General features: G+C 36.7%; 2 protein-coding genes across 2 annotated transcripts in view; one reads left to right on the top strand and one right to left on the bottom strand.

Moving 5' to 3' along the window:
- Positions 1-18,206, top strand: part of LOC140156608 (dual specificity protein kinase TTK-like) — a 71,871-nt gene extending 53,665 nt beyond the window's left edge. The window contains exon 19 of the mRNA XM_072179546.1: positions 15,929-18,206. Within this exon, the coding sequence (XP_072035647.1) occupies positions 15,929-15,955 (27 nt within the window). The 3' untranslated portion in view covers positions 15,956-18,206. The remainder of the gene's footprint in view (positions 1-15,928) is intronic.
- LOC140156208 (uncharacterized) lies at positions 9,429-12,269 on the bottom strand. Its single transcript, XM_072179213.1, has 3 exons — positions 12,015-12,269; positions 10,795-10,914; positions 9,429-9,599 (listed from the first exon to the last, which is right to left on the bottom strand). The coding sequence occupies exons 1-3, from the start codon at positions 12,078-12,080 to the stop codon at positions 9,429-9,431; spliced, it is 357 nt and encodes a 118-aa protein (XP_072035314.1). The 5' UTR covers positions 12,081-12,269.
- Positions 18,207-21,124: the final 2,918 nt, after the last annotated feature.

Here is a 21,124-nt window from a genome sequence, read left to right as displayed (position 1 = left end):
ATACAATGTAGCAGGTGTGGACCCGATCAAGTCAAGTGACATAATTTTTTGCATGAAGATTCATGAACCTCCATCTATAAGACACCCTGGAATACCCATATGTTAATGGATTTTATTTTAAACACTTTCATCAAGAGTTGTAATACTTTGTGGCTATCTCATCTTTCTTGTTTGGTTCTTTATTTATTACCAATGCAGCCCTGATTTGGTAAAACGATATAACTTGAAATTTGGACATTTTATTGAGATAAATCCATATCTTGGATATAAATGTGAGGGTACTCTTTCCATTGGTGACATCCTCAAATCACCACCATGCCACCAAATAATGAGATTTTCATATTTTCTAAGGCATTAGATCTGTTTAATAATATATTTTATTCAAAAAGAAAAAGTCAAGTGTTCAAACTTAACAAGCTCTTTTTCTCGAAACGGCAATTTTAATTTCAAGTTAGATCATTTTACCAAATCAGGGCCGATTATGTCAATGTACTAGAACTTTTTTACCGCCCCTCGTAATTAGACACATAATGAAATCACAATGACAATATAATTTATGTTCATTCATTCATTCATTCATTAAAGGTTTATTACACAATTGTCATAGCAGTATAAAAACTGAAATGCAACAATTTTACAAAAGTACACACATATAAAATATTAAAATACATAAGTATAAATGCTAAAATACAATGTACATATAAATACAGCACAGCAAAAACATGAAGAAAAAAGCAAATTATATAGTAAAACATCCATACATTCATTTTCACCCATTCATCCACATGTACACCCCACACACACCCCTGCATCCCATATCCACTTTTAAGGTATCACTACCACAAGATCACACCCACTGACCTTACACACCACTTATTCAAACACTTTCTCTACTCATGCACTAGTGACTACATACTCAAACTCCTTGTCGGCACACACATACTTTCATAAATGAATTACTTAGCATATTAAGATCATATTAAATGAGAGAAACAGAAAATATATTGCACATAATAATGTTTATAAAATTTGGTGGAGATGGGAGTGAAAATGCCAATAGCCTTGTAAAATAATTAAAAAGCTAAAAAATAGGAGTCTTTTTATTCCACATATTGGCTATGTACACCAGAGGGCTTTTCTGACAACGCAATGTTCTACACCTTGGTACCGACAATTGGTCAGAATTTCTTAAAACTCTGCCATGAATGGTGCTATTCTTTGGCGGTACCCAACTATGGAAACGCTCAGATTTGAAAAGCGAGTTGAAAAACTTCAAACATTGTTGCTCACGTCTCTCATACATGGTTGGCAACTTACAAAGTTCAAGTGCCTCATCATAGGTTAGTATACTGCTTGCCAACAATGATCCTACATGCTCTCTTCTGGATTCGCTTCCAAAGCGGCACTTTCGGCCGATGGTCAGACCAGGGTGCCACACAGGGGCAGCATACTCAGCTAATGGGCGTACAAACCCAGAAAAGATAGTAATAAGATCATCTGTTGGCAAGTTGAAGCGTTTGAGAAGTTTAAGCATATAGTCTACCATTTGCTTTTTTTAGCACTTCAGTGACATGGTTACCCCATTTTAGATCAGAACTTACATGGACACCAAGTATTTTTGCAGCTGAAACAGACTGAAGGGGAACATTAGCAATCATAAGTGGTTGGTCAACTGGGTTGTTTCTCAAGAATGACACTTTCATAGAAGCACACTTTAAAGGGTTAAACTTCATGTGGTTTTGCACCGCCCAATCCTGGAATTTGTCAAGATGAGTCTGCATGTTAGATGCATCATTACGCGCTCTCGCCTCAACCATAGTTAAATCATCGACATATTTCCATGTCGTAATGGCATTGTCCATAGCGGCATCATTAACTACGGTGACAAAACCAAGTGGGCCAATGCGTGTGCCTTGAGGCACACCACCTTTCAACTTAACCCAATCACTATTTTGACCACGGTACCTAACACTCTGTTCTCTACCATCAAGAAAACTGGCAATCCATGTCACTACTGAGGGACGTATACCAAGGGATATAAATTTATTGATGAGCACATTGTGGTTTACTAAATCGAAAAGCTTTGCTGAAATCAGTGATAACAACCGAGCTCAAGTGACCGGGTTTGTCAGAATTCATGATCAGAGTATCCATTAATTTCACCATATAATGTGTGGTGGAAACACCTTTGCGGTATGATTGATTGAGGATTTCGGCCAGGGGTTTACTAAGTTCATAGGAGAACTCTCTAATGAGCCTAGCAGAAATACCGTCTGGACCACCGGCTTTTCCAATTTTTATTTTCTTCAGCATTTCATAAACCTTGTAGTCATGAACAGTAGGGCATGGGTTTGGATCTGGTCGATAAGCAGGAAGCTTAGCGGTATCAAGCACATCAAGGTCAATAGAAACTGATGCAAAGATGTTGTTGATGCTGTTCGCAACGGCTTCAAAGTCATTAGCATCAACACCTGGAGGGGGCTGAATGGTTGACTCAGAGTTGCTCAAATTTGCCATGACCTTGATTTGCTTGTACCACTCAGCTGGATTTGCTTTTTTATGGCGTTGAACCCTGGTTTTATAGTGCTCTTTCTTTGCCTTTGCAATTTCACGACTAATTTTATTTCGCAAACGTTTCCATTTTCGCGACCTATGCTCATGGTGGAAAAGCTGTTGTCTCTCATCTATGAGGCGTTTTATTTAACTAGTCATCCACGGTTTATCAGCGTTGTGCACTTTCATGGTTTTAATTGGAAAGTATCTATCAATGCCTTCCTGAAGGGTGGTATAAAAGGCATTACATTTTTCCACTGCACTTGTTTTTTCATACACTTCAGACCAGTTACGCTCTCCAATCCAAATTCCAAACTCTCTCATATTTGAATCTTTCATCGATCTTACAACTCGCGAACGTGTTGTGTTGGCTTTGGATGGAAGACTATTCAGAGGGGACCAAAGAACCGACGAATGGTCGCTTGTTCCAACTGGGGAATATATTTCAGGTTCCTTGTAATAACGATTCATAGTAGTGATAATTTTGTCAAGAATCGCGTCTTTCCTGGTTTGTTTATTCACAACTCGAGCATATAGACCGATGTGAGAAAGGCGCTATAAACTATCTGAGTACGATTTATAGCACACCTCAATTCCTAACCTTCTTGAGTGCAATTTAATAGTACAGTTGATAGCCTACCTTAAGGGGGTACTACACCCCTGGCCAATTTTGTGCCTATTTTTGCATTTTACTCAAAAATTATAGCGCATTGGTGACAAGTAAGCTATGTATATTATAGGGGCAAGGACTACAACTATTGCACTGAAAATACAGGAACTCAAGGCAAGTAGTTATTGATTTATTGATCAAATATTGGTTTTCCCTCATTTTTGACTAGTATAACTCCACAACTGTTGTCTGTGTTGAAATAAAATTTCCAGTGCAGTAGTTGTAGTCCTTGCCCCTATAATATACATATCTTAGTTGGGTGTAGTACCCCCTTAACATTACCAGAAGTGTGATTTGTAGCACGCATGTGATTCTCAAAACTCAACCCCTGTTATAGCGCACTATTACAATACATGTAGTGCAAGTGTCCTATTAAAAATGGTTTAGAGCTTTGATCACTATTCTGTTACCAAGTAATAGGTGCATGATTTAGCACACATTAGCACGATATATAGTGGCAAACTGGCAGTATTATGTCATCTGAAATGAAATTGCATGGATAGCGCAATGTATAGCACAAGAAAGTGTTTCACAGAGCATGATACTAACTAACTACAAAATTGCGCTAATTGCAGGTAGTGGTGTTATTCATCCCAAGTGGCCAATAAAATTGCACTGTAGTGTAATGTAGCACAAATAGCAAAATTGCACTAATTGCATGTAGGGGTGTCATAGATGCTAACTGGACAGTACAATGACACTATCCGCATGATGTAGCACAAGGAATTGGAGTATTATGCTATCTGAAATAAAATTGCACAAATAGTTCTATGTAGCTCAAGGAGGCACTATTCCATTACAAAGTATTATATAGCTGTAGCATGAATAACACACACTAGCACGATAGTATTATGCTATCAGAAATAAAATTGCACAATTAGCACATGAAGCTGCTATTCTGTTATATTTACACTACTATGACATTATCAACACAATGCAATTGTCGAATTTTAAGTTGCAGTGGAGAATTGTACACTGGCAACTTAGCATTTCATTTGATTCAGCGATATGTGACATGATCAAGGGGAATGAGTCACATGCCAGCAATTTCAAATTATAAGTTTTTTACATCATTTTCTGGCAGTTTATAAATGCAAACCTCATCAGAATCGGACATCTGGTTACCGAAAGTTATGAGCAATTTATCCTTGGGTGAAAACAATATTAAACAAAAGTATTTGAACACTGCTTTTGCCAATATCTCAAAAAAAAAAAAATATTAGCGTCATCCCGACTCATTCCTCTTGATCATGTCACATATTATGGCAATTGTCAGATTCAGCAACTTGTACACCGATGAGGAGTCTCTACTAATATTGATGTACAGTCCAACCTTTACATGTATATATCCAGCTATAATGGGACCAAGCAATGGCTTGATAAGTGAAGAACCTGTATTTAAGTGAATTACAGTATTTGTTTCATTAAGGGGGTACTACACCTCTAGCCAATTTTTTGCTTATTTTTGCGTTTTACTCAAAAAATATAGCGCATTGGTGACAAGTAAGATATGTATATTATATGTATATTATAGGGGCAAGGACTACAACTACTGCACTGAAAATTCAGCAAATCAAGGCAAGTGTTATTGATTTATTGATCAAATATTGGTTTTCCCTCATTTTTGACTGTAACTCCACAACTGTTGTCTGTGCTGAAATAAAATTTCCAGTGTAGCAATTGTAGTCCTTGCCCTATAATATACATATCTTACTTGTCACCAATGCTCTATAATTTTTGAGAAAAATGCAAAAATAGGCACAAAATTGGGCAGGGGTGTAGTACCTCCTTAAGGCCAGAGTAATGGAAGACACATTCATCCACGACCGAATTTGAGATTTTTTGATATTTATCAACACTAAGAAGTATTCTTTCACTTGAAACTGATAAAATACAACTTGCTAATATTTATTCGTATTTTTGCTTGATTTATTTCACTCTTTTCAACTCTAAATAGTCACATGGCTCAAGACAGCTTAGTAAATTGGCGGAAATAATGAGTCAGAAATGCGCGAATCTAAATATTGTGATTATGTGTATGTCCAACGCAGTTAAGGCGCATTCGGTATGTTGTTAATGCCAGCAAAATGTGGTGTAAACAAAACAAAAATTTGCAGTCAAAATGCCACTTAGATTTTTAAATTATTTTGAATTTTGGCGCACTGGAAGCAGAGATTATAGATTCATTGGTGCAAAAAGATGCATATTTAGACCATGCACCAGATACAGCTTTTACAAGTGTGAAAGTCTTACCGCTTTAAAAATTTAAGGACGTTTTGTGCATAATTTTGACATTTTTTACTAAAACGTCGATTTTGCAGAGTTCACTTTTGACAATATTATGCGATTTTTGTGACAAGATAACTCGAAAAATATGCAAGCAAATGGTAAACTTTTTTGCACTATCCTTTAGAGTACATCAAAGTCTAGGGAAGGTTTTTCATTTTTCAAAATATTTGTTTTAAACAAAAATATACACCATTATGTGCAATTTTTAGCTTAATAGAGTGACAAAATGGCTTTTTTCACATGTTTTTTTTCAATATTTCAAAAAAGAGACGAATTTCAAAAAATAAAAAACCTTCCCTAAGTTCATGTCTCTTCTTCATGAAAAGCTAACTGAATTTTTTTTGCTCCGAACAGATTTTTTTCTAAGTTGTCACAAAAAAATTGGGGTAAAAAGTGAATTTTCGTGATTTTTCAAACACTTGAGATTTTTGAACAAATCTGACGTCACCACGGGATTCCTTGACTCATTTCCTTTCCAAAAATGTATAGTTTCATATACTTTGGATATACAATTCAGAAATAATGAAGCTCGAAAAGGTCCATGTTCTCTCCCATTACTCTGCCCTTAACCGCCCAGAGCACTTAATAATGTCATTTTGGATGGGGATTTATTTTTTTTTTTTTGTTTAGGCCTACAATACATAAAAAAATGCCCAAAATCTTCTTCCATGATCATCGCCATTTCATAAGTTTCAGATCACGATTCAGATTTGTATGGGCAGTTAATAAACTATATCCACAGTTTGCTTGCTGGGTCAGTCCATGTCAAATCAGCCAATTTTCTGAAAGGTTTCCAGGTGACCCTCTCAGATTTGTGACATTTGAGTCATATGATCACATATTTTTGGCACCAGGGGACCCCAAAATGACAATATCACACTTGCGGTTGAATAAATTACCAACTTTGAGTGCTCATAACTTAAAAAGGAAAGCAGATATCTGAAATTTAGAGCCAGATTCTGAAAATATGGCATAAGGTTAGCTTGAATGCCTGGATGATTTGACATGGACTGACCGTGCTGTAAAGTCACTGCATGGATGCTTATTAGCATGGTGGTTAATTGTACAAATACAGGATGTAATTCGGAATTGAGACAGCAAAAGGTTACTCAAAATGGGGTAACAACACTGAAAGATGCATTATGCAACATACTGAGTTATGGCCTCTCAAATGCATCATTGTGTGAACTGAAATCAAGCTCTCAAAGCTTTTTTTTTTTTTGAAGATCACATGTGGATATATAGCGATCCCTATAAAAGGTATGGATAAGGTGGGTTTTACTGTACAGATAATATTAGGGGCTGTGCAACAATTATGATGAGCCCCTTGGGGATCAAATTACCCAACAGCGTACCAAAATATTCATACCCCCCTCTCTCGACTTGGCCCCTCCCACTTTGCTCACGCCAAATTTTTGGGATTCCATTTTACAAACCTAAAATTGCCTAGATATATATTGTGAGCGCAGCAAGCATGAAAATTTGCATATTTACATGGATGTCTGCCAAAAATTGTGTGCCACCCCCCTCCAACAACCTTGGCTGGCCAAAAACTAGTTGCCCCCTCTCGGCTGACCAAAAAAGTTCATGCCCCAAATTTAATCTCCCTCGTTCATTATAATTATTGCACAGCCTCTAATGTATGCACCACTGCAATCAAGCATGAGTGAGTCAGCAGAAGTTTCCCAAGGTTAAAAACATAAAATAATGATAATGCAAGAACAGCTTGAATGTGTAATCATTTTACCAGGGATACATAAACATTTGGCTGATTTAATAAATTTGGGTTGATTACATTAGGCAGCAAAATCTTTAGTTTTGGGGTGGGAATTTTAAAGGAACAAGCAGAAAATGGGACTAAATTTTGAGTTTCACTTAAACTGTTTTAATAATTAATATTGCCAAGATTTCAAAACTTCTAAAATGTGGGACTGAACTGCTAGGGTCTCCTGTTCACCTGAAGTGCTGCCCTATCAGTCTCAAGCTGTTCTTTCATTAAGACAACTTTCTGTTTCTCATCCCTTAGTAACTCCTCCTGAATAACGTCATGCCTGATTGCAGAGGAACATGACAGCAATGGATCTGAATCTGATGATACTACTTTTCCTGATGCTGCTGCTGCTGCTGATTTTGATGATGATGTTGGAGCTGATTTTGATGATGATGGTGCTGCTGATTTTGATGATGATGGTGCTGCTGATTTTGATGATGATGGTGCTGCTGATTTTGATGACAATGTTGGTGCTGATTTTGATGATGATGACGCTGCTGATGTTTTTGATGATACTGCTGCTGATGTCGATTTTGATATCGATGATGATGCTGCCAAAGATTGTGAGTCTTGTGAGTCTTGTGAGTCCTGTGAGTCCTGTGACTGTGTAAAGAAAAATCATAATCAAATTCAACCTACCGTATTCGTACCATTTATACATATGTAATTATGTAAACAATATAAAAAATAAGCGCCCACCCAAAATTACTTTGTTAAGCGCCCTGGGCAGTTAATGGAGTGAATACGGTACATGGAATACTGGTGGTAGAAGTACTAGATGATTGTGAAAACGTATGAAATTGTGCTTATAAATCCATAAATTAACATTACTAGCACTATTATCAGAGTATTTGCTAATTAAGCGCTAATTTGGCTAATTAGTGAGTATGCATAAATTACAGTTATAGGCAAAATAACCAATTCTCGATCATGAGAGGATGAACCTTCTGCATCAGCGTACTTTTCATAGAATAACACAATCGCACCTTGACCTTGCCTAGCAAACGATCGTGTGATTGGTCAATTCTCAAAAGCTGTGTTTGCGCCCGTGGCGCCGGTCTTTATGTAAATACGCTCGACGCAAATATATGCGCATACCCAAGTTTGCTCTCATGATCGAGAATTTAATATTTTGCCTATAATTGCGCTATTAGCATCTATTTTGTAAATTTAGTGGATTTTTGCAAATTAGCGCTAATTATTATGCTAACTCTTGGTTGTGATGGCAACATAAAATAATTGATTTCATATTAATATTTACCTGAGGCCCATCAAAGCCAAATGGGTCGCTTTCCCCACGATGTTGGGAGGTGATCCCGTGCTTGGTGTGGTGGGCACATACCTCCAGCACCTTTTGACATACCAATATATTCCCCTTAAAGGGTGGTCCACCTCCTGAAGAAAGGATAACAATAAAATGTATGCAATTAATGCTTTGATAAACCTTGAAATTGCACAATAATTTTAACAACTAAAGAGAAAACAAGGATTTATTCCGTGAGAACTTATCTTACCTCATTCAACCTATTAAAGTGAGCTTTTGGATTTCACGTGTATTGAATCATACCTTTTCCTTTGTATGAGCTTCATTTCCTCAATATTTGAGCAGAAATACTGCATTTATATTTGATTCTATTTTCCAACATTTTTAGTGACAATTTTGTTATAACAAGGCGGTTCTCGAACCACAAATCTCACCTGCTTTTGCGACTGCCTGCTTTCCTTACACGCCTACCCACACCAGGGTACATATGGGGTACCTAAATATGGAGGTACTGTGTAATAGTGCATCTACGTACCAGATACCCTAATGGAAACCTCCTGGGGGGGGGTCCTAATACACTTACCATAGTATACTTGTGGTGTAAATATAATCAAGCACACAGGAAATTTCCTTGTGGGGAACAATTTGTGTGCTTATTTTCACACAGGGACCACATACACCCCCTTGTGAAATAGGTTAATAAATGCATATCACTTGTTGCTCGAGAAATTGTGCAAAATATTCATGTATGCACCTGTACTGAGATGTTGATATACGTCTAATGCACCCCTCTGTTAGACCATCAAAAACCCAGTATGCAGGCATTATTTTGTACAATTTCACTCCCAACAAGTGATACACATTATTAACCTATAATTACTTCAATACTCACCTGTCTTATTCGTAGTAAAATCTTCGTATCGTAATGCATTAGTCTTTAAGTTGGACCACTTTGTCCGCATCTCCTCCCCTGTTCTTTCTGTTGGGGCCTGGGAGGTTGCTCGTACATATTTGGCCGCTCTCCCCCAGCATGCCGTCTTTCTCTTCTCAACCTAAGGAAAACAATGATCAAATCTCTCCAGGTAACAAAACGTAATGATTGAAAATAGCCCTGGTCCCATGTAAAACCCCCGTGAACCAGGGGCTATTTTTTTTCTGGTCTGGTGCTTCTTATTTCCCATCCAGATTGAGTGAGGTATCAAAATGTCAACAACAAATTTTCCCATCCATCGAATATAGCCCCTGGTTCATTGAAAATAGCCCCTGGTTCCATACAAAAAACCTGTGAACCAGTGGCTTTTTTTTACAAAGTAGCCCCTGGTCCAGCACTTCTTATTTCCCAGCCTGGTGGTAAGTTAAGATCTTTCTACATGTGCCTAAAGGCTAGGGAATGTATTTAAATTGAATTACAATTTTACAATATTATAATTGAATACATGAATCCAAAACCCACCCAAGTCCATGGGAAGTGATTTTGAGAAAAAAACCTGTGTATCCATTTTATTTCCTTCAGTTAGATTTACATGGTCAATATGGTAAGTTGTATGAGCAAATGGGTGGGTTAAACTGTATTAGGTATGACGATTAGCATTTCAGGGACTTCGTGGGGTTCATTTTAAATTCTGGACTTGGGTGGTTTTTGAATCATATACAAAGACAATAATGTTGGAATGAGATTACCACTAGTAAGATAATACAAAATAAAGCACACAGTTATGTATAATGTTGATAAGCATTCTGTCATGTAATATAAACCACACACTTTCCTTGATTAAACCCATTTTTTTCTTCAAAAGTCACTCTTCAGCAATAAATGTGTTACAAGTGGACTTTTATACATACTGGATTTCAATCAATGTGTTACAAGACTCAAATCATGGACTTGGGTTGATTCTTTCATACATGCTATTTTTCACATGCCCAATAGACACAGAGGATGAACTTGAGTTGTTCTTCCATACATATGACAGGCCTAAAGGTAAAGGAGTCAAACCAATAGGAGCAAAAGAACCATGAGCAATGATCAAATGGGGATACTTCATTGCATTTGTGATTGTGGCACTGAGCCCCAGACACTGCAACATACACTTGCAGCAATGCCTCTTGCTGATGAGGAACCATGAACAATGGTACACCAGGCATGGTACACCATGGTAGACTTTGCCCATCACAACTTGATAGCCGATGTGTACAACAGCGGGTAAACACACGACATATAGAGAAGAAAATTATATTATCATTCATTACCTTCCCACTGCTGTGCTTGGCAGCGCTGAATAAAGCCTTGCCATTTTCTGGCTCCTTAATAAATTCTATGAGCGCAAATACTTCTTCTTCACTAAAATTCTTGTTCCTCTTCTTTCCTTCCTGAAATAATAAAACGGAAACAAATATTTTAGTACAATTTTAATTCATTTTAATTACATGAATCAACACTAAACTAGATGGACCGCGGTTCTCGGATGTCGCGGTTTCGATGCTGTGTGTCGACCGTGATGCCTCCACCAAAGGGAGTGATGTGGAATTCACAAGTTGATACAAAGCTTCAAGCCTAAAAGAGGAGACTGAATTTGACCTTAGATGACACCTGGATGACCCCAAAACAACCTTTCAATGACTCCTGGGTGACCCCGGATGACCCCAAAAATAACCCAAAAACATTTGGCTCTAAATGTTGACTGCACCCACCAAGTTTCATGCCCATATAGTAGTTTATACTAATTTGACCTCAGATGATCCCTGGTGACCCCAAAATGACCTTCCAAAAAATTGGTTCTAAATGTTGACTGTACAGTTTTTACTAATTTGACCTCAGATGACCCCTGGATGACCTCAGATGACCCCGAAATGACCTTCCAAAAATTTGGCTCTGAATATTGACTGTACCCACCAAATTCCATGCCCATACGACAGTTTTTACTAATTTACCAAACTTACAGTCCTTTTTTGCTGAGGACTTAAAATAAAGAAATTGTAAAAAGTCGGACAATTAGGCGGAAAATGTGTAAAAGTGAAAGTCCAAGTCACAAGCTTTAATTTAATGTAGGTTGCCCTCTCGTAGCAGTAGCACTTAAAATGAAGAAATTGTAAAAAGTCCCCTACCAGGGTGTCGTCTCTCTTACTCTCCATAGATTGCTACTGTCAGTCTCTCTTATTCACAGTGAGGCTATGCAATATGATTAGGGGAAAACTATTCCAGAGGGAGTATGTAAATTAAATGGAACAGCCATTTCAGAGGGAGTATGTAAATTAAATGGAACAGTCCATTTTGGGGCCATTCTAGAAGATGGCAATATACCCGTCCATGCTTCGCATGCAGGTATAACTAAATAGACACTCCAATCACACAGAAAGAAGAAGAATTACACTATCAAAACTTCCTCTTTGTTGCCAAAGTATACAGTCAGGAGGATAGGGGTATTAGAATAGCGATTATCAATCATCGGTAACATTTAACACAAACTTACTTCTCCATTGACCTTCTTGTCTTTCTTCTGCTTCTTGTGTTGCTTGTTGTTCTGGTCATTCTCCATGATTACCGATCTGTGTTAACTTAAAGCGAAATTATCTGTACGGAAGAAAAATGAAAAGACCACAAGTGTCCTATTATTTAGGATTGCATGATAAACTAGGCTGTGGAACATTTTGTAATCCCAGCTTAAATTCCCAACAAGTCCACCACATTTTCCAAGGATGAGGGGAGTGCTTGAATTGTAATATAAAATCATTTCGGTAAACCAATAACAGCAATAATAAGCAAAAAGGAAAATTAACATATTATTTCAGAACCTCCTTTTGGACCTAAAATTAATTTCAGGGCATCCCTTATTGCCCATGATAAATGAACGTCAACCACATAGAAAATATTGTAAACTCATGTTCAAGATCGACATCGCCTGGTAAAATAATTACCAGTAGATTGTACACAGCAGGAAACTAAATCAATACCGGGAATCGGATCGATACATAAATAAATTAAATAAATTTCAGTAATTTACATAGCGCTTTTTCCAGAGGATTCAAAGCGCTGTAATTTCGCTGCGTGGTGAATCATCACAATCAGATCGCATCAACTAGGCTAGTTGCAGCGAACCCGCACAAACCTATCCGCACTTAGATTTTAACATCCACCCATTTTCTGCAGCTCCCCAAATTCCATTGGGTGAAGGAAGTTTTTGATAACGAAACAACTAATCGCCGATTTTGAAAGCAGGAGGAAACCGGAGATCCCGGAGAAAACCTGCTAGAGCGAGCATGGATCGGGATAAAGCAAATGCACATGAGTCCTGGGCGTGCCGGCTTGAACCGGGACCTCAGTGGTGCAAAGCGAGGAACTACCGCTGCGCTAACTCGCCCTCCCACATGTCATAAATTCGGTAAGAATCCGGTGAGAATTGGCGAGAATCCGAGAATCCATTGTCTCGCAAAGATTCGATGATCGTCAACAAAATTGAATATTTCAGTTTATCATGCAAAGTTTTTATGTGGTGAGATAACTGCAAAATTCCACTGGGAGAATCGATCCAAAAGGATTCTCGCACTTGATTGCAAATTACTGACCCTAACGATGGAAATATATTGGTCGAACACGTACCGTACAGCGATGTTCATAACACAGTAATGTGGGGGAGGGGAGGGTTAAACACACACATCAAATGATCGTACCGTGATACGATACACTCAACTATCCTAGGTTCCAGGATCTTGCACGTGCAACTATACTCAAACTGTTGAGGCAAGCATGTATCAGGAAGGAAGTCCTGAGTATAAACACGCTTTGGCGCTGGTATATTGTCTTCACTTTACTAAAATTAATATGGCTACAAATGCCAAGGCGTGTGTAAACATGTTTTAGAGTATAATGACATTTGACATTATGACGTTTGCTGGTTTTCTGGAAATTAAGCTTCTACTTGATATTTACACTCTCTGTAGTCTGTACTAAATTGGCAACAAGACAATCGTAACTGAATCGGAGTGTTAATCTATTTTATATAAATATTACAATATGATGAATATGGCTACAAATGCCAAGGCATGTGTTAAATAATTGCTCGAGAAGTCTAGCCAAGAATTTGCTCACTGATAGCTTCACATTCTAGGCTAGACCATTCAAAATCTAGTCGGATTCGCTGAAGCATGACACCATGTAAATCAACGGAAGTTCAGTGGCAGCCTATCACGACAGGCGATTGCATCAAAAATATTGCTATAATTACACTTCAGCAAAATCTTTCATCCAAATTTCCACATTTAAAACAGAATAAATTTATAACCTCTGTTGCACATCAGTCAGACCGAAAAATGATAGCAACGCACTCTAGCATCGAATGCGTATCTATCGTGTGCAAATTCAAACCTATAGTTCTTGAGCAAGGCGTGTGTAAACATGTTTTAGAGTATAATGACATTTGACATATGACGTTTGCTGGTTTTCTGGAAATTAAGCTTACTTTTTACTAGTTGTACTCTCTGACTGTTGTCTGTAGTCTGTGCTACCCTGTGCTACAACTAGTCCTGCCAGCAAGACTTCAGTCTTTATCATAAACCTAATGACATCAACGGCACGTATGCCGAGTTACAGTTACTGGAACTATACTAGATAGAACAAGATAATATTCAACAGTTTCAACCAACACTGTCGTACAACAAGGCTATATACTACACATGTCATGTACCGGTACTTGTATAAAAGCTTACTCATTATACTACAATCATGTACTTGTCATGCTTGTTTGGTCGTGTACTGTAGTGTACAAAAGTTGTCAACAAGACATGCAATACTGTCGTAAAAATGAAGACTATTTTACTGTGAGAGATAAGCTGTTATACGTATATAATATGCTCACAACTACGATGAATTCATACTAAATTTACCAGTTCATCGTTTGGCTTCGATGAATCACGCCGTGTTGCTAATGTACACAATGGTATAGCATAGGAAACCCCATTGAAGAATTTTCACCAAAAATCGAACCGAAAAATGGCAAAATAATCACACAAAGTAAGATTCTTATTTATCAAATAGCGCCTCAATGCATACTAAGTGACTAATTCTTAAATATTCTTGAGATTTATGTTGAAAAGAAAGTACATTTTATGAAATATTCAGGAAATACTTACCACGAAAATTTTCTAAGCGGGGAAAACCGGCAGATTTTAGAAAGTTGAAAAACCCTCTGTCAAAATGACGTCACAGATGCATCAAAAATTAGTCTCGTTACTACAATTTAGCTAATTGATTGGTTGAAATTAACCTTGGCTTAAGTCTAATTTTATGAAACGCCCAGTTAAAATTAAACTTAGCGTAAGTTTAATTTTAACGGGACTTGATTTAAGTTTAAACTTAAGTGTAATTCTTTATGAAACGCCGCCCTGGAGTCTGTTCTCAGACGCCAGTTGGCACAAAAGTACCAACATGCACAGCCACAGTACGAAGAGTCTGGCACATACGGTGAGAACAGTTGTTTGTTCTTGATTGTGTTTTGGCTTGGATTGTGTTGACTAACAGTTTTGGAAATGAACGATAACATTTCTATGCAATGACCATCCTCTCCAAATACCTGGGCTGTGTGAGGATGACATATTGGTCATTTACTAGTTTGAATGCATCAGATGATATTGCTTATAAGCTAGGCAATCAATAGTCAACGTAATTTGAATTGTAAGTGAGGCATTTAATAGGCCAAACTCAAAAAGGTTACAGCCTGCTATGTTAAAGGTTGGATGTGAAAATATGTCTAGTATGAAATAAGGCTTGCTATGTTGAATCTTAACTCTAACACTACCCCTAATCCTAACCCTGGCAAACCTTATTTCATATTCGACATAGCAAGCCATGTTTTTAACATAGCAAACATTTGACATATCAGGTGGATACCTCAAAACAAGCCTAGCTGATTTTGAGCTCATAGATGATCTCATTCAGATCAATATCAAAAACAAGGCGTTCTTTGCCACTGATACTGGATACCTCAAATTGAGCCCGTAATAGATGATCACTAGTTTTACATATAAGGTTTTCTTAGCATTGTGTGATGTGACCAAGCAAATTGGGATGCATATGGGGAAATCAACTTTGAAAACCATCGCACATCCTGCATGTTAAGGCTTTAATATATGTGACCATCCACCACCACAAAGGGGCCGTAAATGATGCCAGCAGAATATAGATAAGGTCCATTGTACTTTTCAATACACAAGTTATCTTATGCACATTCAATGTGTTATTTTGTTCTCTCTTACATGCTTGCATCATGGGATGACCAAAATTCAAAATCAGAACTATAGAACTATAGGCTTATTCATACTAGCAAGACAAATTAGACGAGATCCAGCAATGAACTTAATCTTGTTTTTTTTTTCTTTTGTTTTTTTGCAGAACAAACTTGGACGACCCAACCCATGAAGTAACAAGACAAGACATCAAATGTGACAGTTACTATTAGACAGCTGGTACCTATAGTCCAAATAACCAGTAGTTTTTCATTTTATTTAACCATATGAAGTTATGTTATATGCATAGCATTGGTGTGATATTCATATAAAGGATACTTACTACAACCATGAATATAATATCTTATTTAGTATATTAATGCTACAACAAACAGTAGTATCATAATTGCTGTAGCTTTAATACAGTGTTAACCTGCCAGGCACTTACTGACTTGCAGTGCTGAACCTATGCTATGAAATAGCCACAACCATTGGTATGTAATACTACCTTAATCTACTACTTGGCTTAATCAGACTGCCATGTTTGTGTGGTGCTCATTTCAAGAAAAATTCAAAAGGGCCTAGTGTACCTTGGAATAGTATTGCCATGTATCAGGGAAATGTAGTCATTTATGATCTAAAGGTATTGTGCTGATAGCTCCTACTAAGCACTGTTTGTGTAAACCATTATAACTGTTATGTTAAGACACCAAAAATGTTATTGTTTGATTTTGGTTCTTCACTGAAGAGTATATGGAGAGTTATACCTTGGCAGATCTCCCATACATTCCTATTCCTGGGGCAGTTCGCTGTTCTAAATTTGTTGCCTGTATCCAACAATTTGATTCACTGATTTGAAATGACCTGCAAACTACAACAAGTTATATTTATTCTGACAGTGGGCAAAAGTGCATTCATTTGTAATGAAACTGCAGGTTTTACAATCTGCTCTAACAAGACACACACTGCTACATGTAGGTTGGTAAACATGAGTAGGACATAATCTCCCAAGAGAAGTCAATATCAGTGGACTTAGAGGGAAAAATTATGCTACTCAAACATGAATTCTGCAGTGCCTCTATGAAAGGCACAGGTGGAATTTGTGTATGATTGACTGAACCCTATGAAAGGAAACATGAAATTTGTTACTTTTTGGAATAATTGTTTCTCCGAACTGTTGGGGTGAATCATAAAGTCGCAAATTTACACCCAACATTTCTTGTCCTTGTTGTTGGAATTCAAGTTGTGCTGTTGATTTCCATTTGGGTTTGTGGAATCCATGTGCCTATAGTGTGTCTCATCTCAAATTAGTAACCAGCATTATGTGTATTATAATCCACAATCTTTGACTCGTAGTATTTTACTTCAAATTTTCAATCTCAATCAATTTTCTTGTCACTATTGTATTTTATGTAGCCTAATCTTCTACCTGTGATGGTATGTCTGGTTTTACAAACACATAAACCATCAAGTGAACATGGGTTATTTAGCTGTAAAAGCTGTTCTTATGAGATGGGCACAGATATCTATCACATTGGGTTTTTTTTTCATCATTCAAAAACCAAACACACTGACCAAATTCAGCAGGTTTAGCCCAAACTAAACCAGATTTCTCAAATTGCTGGAGTTTTCAGCTCAAATTTATCATCAAACGGGCAACATTTTTCATCTGACTTGTACATACGGTATAACAGGAATGGAGATGGCAGTGCAATTCTACATAGCAGATGTGTGAATTTCAAATAGTTCAAAATTGCCCATATCTCATACAGAATAGACTGTTTTGTTGCCATAAGTAAAATTTCAGAAAGTAGAAAAAGATTTTCAATATAGACTTTAAAACCTCTACTAACATCTCTGTTCACAATAGAGATGTTATGAATTTTGCAAATAGACTAATCCTGATTCATCTTTTTGTTAAATTCATGATACACAATTAGTGAATAGGCAATCAGCATTGACCGTACTGCGCTGCACCATTAGCTAAACCTGTTTGCCGCCCTCTTTCGCTTACTTGATCCCTTGTACTCTAATTCAAAATACTAGACAAATCCTGATTTAGTCATCAGCCATATTCATAACGATATCATATCCACTCAGTTTGGTCATGGTGTGACATGTTCTGCACTCAGCTTTTGATTTTCATATCAACATTTGCATAACCTGTCTTGTCCACTGGATCATAACCTGATCTTATTTGTAACTTTTGGAGTGGAAAAGTTTTGGTTGTTATTTCAAATTTTTCACTTAAATCATGTAAAATGTTAATCCTGAATTTGTCCGCTCACAACAACTTTCATTCAAGTTGAGGCTTTTATAAGTTCATTTTTGTATCATTTTGTGTCACCTGCAAGAGCAGGGACACAGGGATTGCTTTGTGCCATATCTGGTATATGCAGTGTATGTTAAAAATACTGGCGGGTTTTTTAGTCAACTGCAGGGACTGGTTCAGGCATGACAAGTTTCGGGGGATTGCAGCTTTTTTGATTCACTTTGTTTTCATCCTATTCCTGCATCAAATTCACAGATTATGGTGAAAACTTTGTTTATTTATGGGGTTTCAATGTTTTATGTCATTGGTTTCATGTCATGGTTTTCATGTCTGCAATTTAGCTAACAGGCAAATTTATCAACAAATAAGTTAATATGCCCTGGTTTCAAGGGAAATATAGAAGTGACTTAAAGGAGTATTATGTGTATTACACTGCTCCATAGACAATGTGTTATAATTTCATTCTGGTATACCAGAACGAAATTCATATTTCACGATATCTTTGCTAAACGAATTAATCTGCAAAAAATATTTTGTACATAAACATTATGTTGCCAGAGGTTTCCAGTGATATAAAAATCTCAACTTTTTTTGAGAAAAGTGGGGGGATGATGTTGTGGATCACGAAATGCCCTTTTTAATACAACCAACATAAAGTAGTTAGCTCAACATAAACACCAGCATATATTCAAGTTGGTAAAAAAACCTGAAATGATTGAGATTTGTTGTTCTTGAATATATGCATACATGATTAACCAATTTATATTTTAATAATCGAGTATATCAACTTGAATAGACCATGTCAGAAATTCCTAGAAGCCGTTGCTAATGTTACCTAAATATGTTGTGCTGATGCACACATAGAGGTTATCCACTTTACTCATGTGTGACTTCTAACAAAAGGCGCTGGTTCCCGTAGTATTCCTCATTCAAACAAATTCAATGCACGACCTCGGAGTTACCTGCATGACATTGGCGGGCTATTTTGAAACAGTGATGGTTGCACATGCAGGTACTTCTTTTGAAAGTCCTAAACAGGGTATAGCAGTCGCTTATAGGATATGCAGCTTATAGAACATGGGTAACCTCTATTGTTGCATGGTGGCTAAGGCACATTTCAATGAGTGGAGTGACAAATGCAAAGAATGCTGGAATTTACTGGAATGATGTATTCATTCCAAATCTGCTGACCATGTATAATCTTTCAAAATTGAAAGCAAAAAATGTAACCAAATGTATTCATTGTTGTATCATTTACTCTACAATTCATTATAAAATTACAAAATAAAAATGCAAAAGAACAACAAAAAAATAGTACAGGCCTTATAACTTACATATTCCCTGTAATTAGTTGTTGCCACAATATAATGAATTATATAACTCATTCAAAAATTCTAGTCATTTGATTGGTCAATTACTATTGATTATTTGTGCTATTTTTTGGAAAATCTATTGCACTCCGCGCAAATGCAATGGTCAATTTTCTATTGCACTCACATGCAAGTGCAATGGTCAATTTTCCATTGCACTCACACGCAGCTATCATGGCAAGTGGGCGCAGTGACCACCTGAACTCGCCAATTATAGGTGTGGGTGTCACTTTTAAAATACATTTAGTTTATATTTTTAATTTATTTTGATTTACAACATTAAGTGGAAGAAAAAGAATTTATATACAAGTTATATAAAACAAATATTGAATGTTTTTAATCGTTCAATGGATAGAATAATTTCATTCGGTGGAATATAAACTGTTCCATTCAACTCGTCCATATTTCACCTCGTGAAAATATTCTTACCATTGTACTCATAAACATTCAATATTTGTATAGTTCATTACATTTGTCACATGTCATAGTTTTCAAGTGTAATCAACTTATACTGAACCTCTTTTGTGCACTTTCATTATACACATGTAATTGTTGAGTAGTTGTGTTGCAGAAAGTGAATGTACACTGTATCCTGGTTTAAAACAGAATCTTAAAACATAAGTTTAAAACATGTAGTCCTGCTCATTGGTTATATGTCCATTAACCACAAAGTGGTAGTAAAGTCGGCTCTAGATCATTTTCTGTTTATTGCAGATTTTGAAAGAATGCACTTTCAGCTTTACAATGACACCTCAACCAGCTTCATCGGACATCTGGAAGTGAAGTTATGGTTCATCAAAGGACAAATTCCTAATATATTTTACATCGAAATCCATGTACTGTTTTTGATTGTATCTCAAAATGGAAAATGCTGACTTTACGACCAGTTTGTGGTGGATGGGAACATATGTGGTTTATGTGTTAGAATAGATGAAAAATCTCTCGGTTATATGTGACGTGTCATGTCAAAAGGAGACACTTTTGGGCAGTATCGTAAATTGAGAAATGACCAAAAATCTGACCGGGGATTTTTTCACAATTTCAGTTTGTTGCGAATTTGTGATGTTATTAATGTTTAAAATATTGTCTGATAGTTTCAGACCGAATATAACTGGTATCTGATATTTTTGAGACATTTTTCAAGGTAATCCCTATTCTCAACATTGTCAATAATATTTTTAAAGGACGATATCTCGATTTCCAATTTCATAATACCATATCTTTCGAACTCAATATCTTCGCTTAGGAATGTGCGATTTCATTGGGGAAAACAGCATTGTGGAGCAAAATATCTCTTTATTTAAGATATGTAAAAACCTCAAAATTGATAACCTGCCCAAAAGTGTCTCCTTTTGACATGACACGTCACATATAATGTTATGAAGAAGTTGAGGCAATTGTAAGTAAAAATAAGGAACTACATTATTTTACCCAACTTCAGTTTGCTGAATCCAAATTTGCCAGCTCTTCAGTTGTATTTTGATTCTTTGGCCCTTAAAATGACTGCATGATTAATACAGGGCAAAAAAATTAAACATGCACCAATATCAAACTGTCTGGACCTATTAAAGATTGCAAAATATAATAATATTTGTGTGCATACGGCCTATGGTTGTCAGGAGTTATGTCCAACAAGGTGGTTGGTTTCCAACTTCTACTCAAAAATGTCTCATTGAAGTTGAAATTCTTATTGTCCAGTCTATTCACAACTTTATTTTTG

This window comes from Amphiura filiformis, chromosome 7 (genome assembly GCF_039555335.1).
Source record: "Amphiura filiformis chromosome 7, Afil_fr2py, whole genome shotgun sequence".
In the NCBI taxonomy this organism is placed as follows: domain Eukaryota; kingdom Metazoa; phylum Echinodermata; class Ophiuroidea; order Amphilepidida; family Amphiuridae; genus Amphiura; species Amphiura filiformis.
This window is presented reverse-complemented; position numbering and strand designations above follow the sequence as displayed.

Bases quoted from the DNA above. Each gene is read 5' to 3' on its own strand.
- LOC140156208 (XM_072179213.1), bottom strand. From the start codon at position 12,080: ATGGAGAATGACCAGAACAACAAGCAACACAAGAAGCAGAAGAAAGAC. The intron at 10,915-12,014 runs GTAAGTTTGTGT...TTATTATTTCAG, and splicing joins ACAAGAAGGTCAATGGAGAA to GAAGGAAAGAAGAGGAACAA. The intron at 9,600-10,794 runs GTAATGAATGAT...TGTTTTCCTTAG, and splicing joins CCAAGCACAGCAGTGGGAAG to GTTGAGAAGAGAAAGACGGC.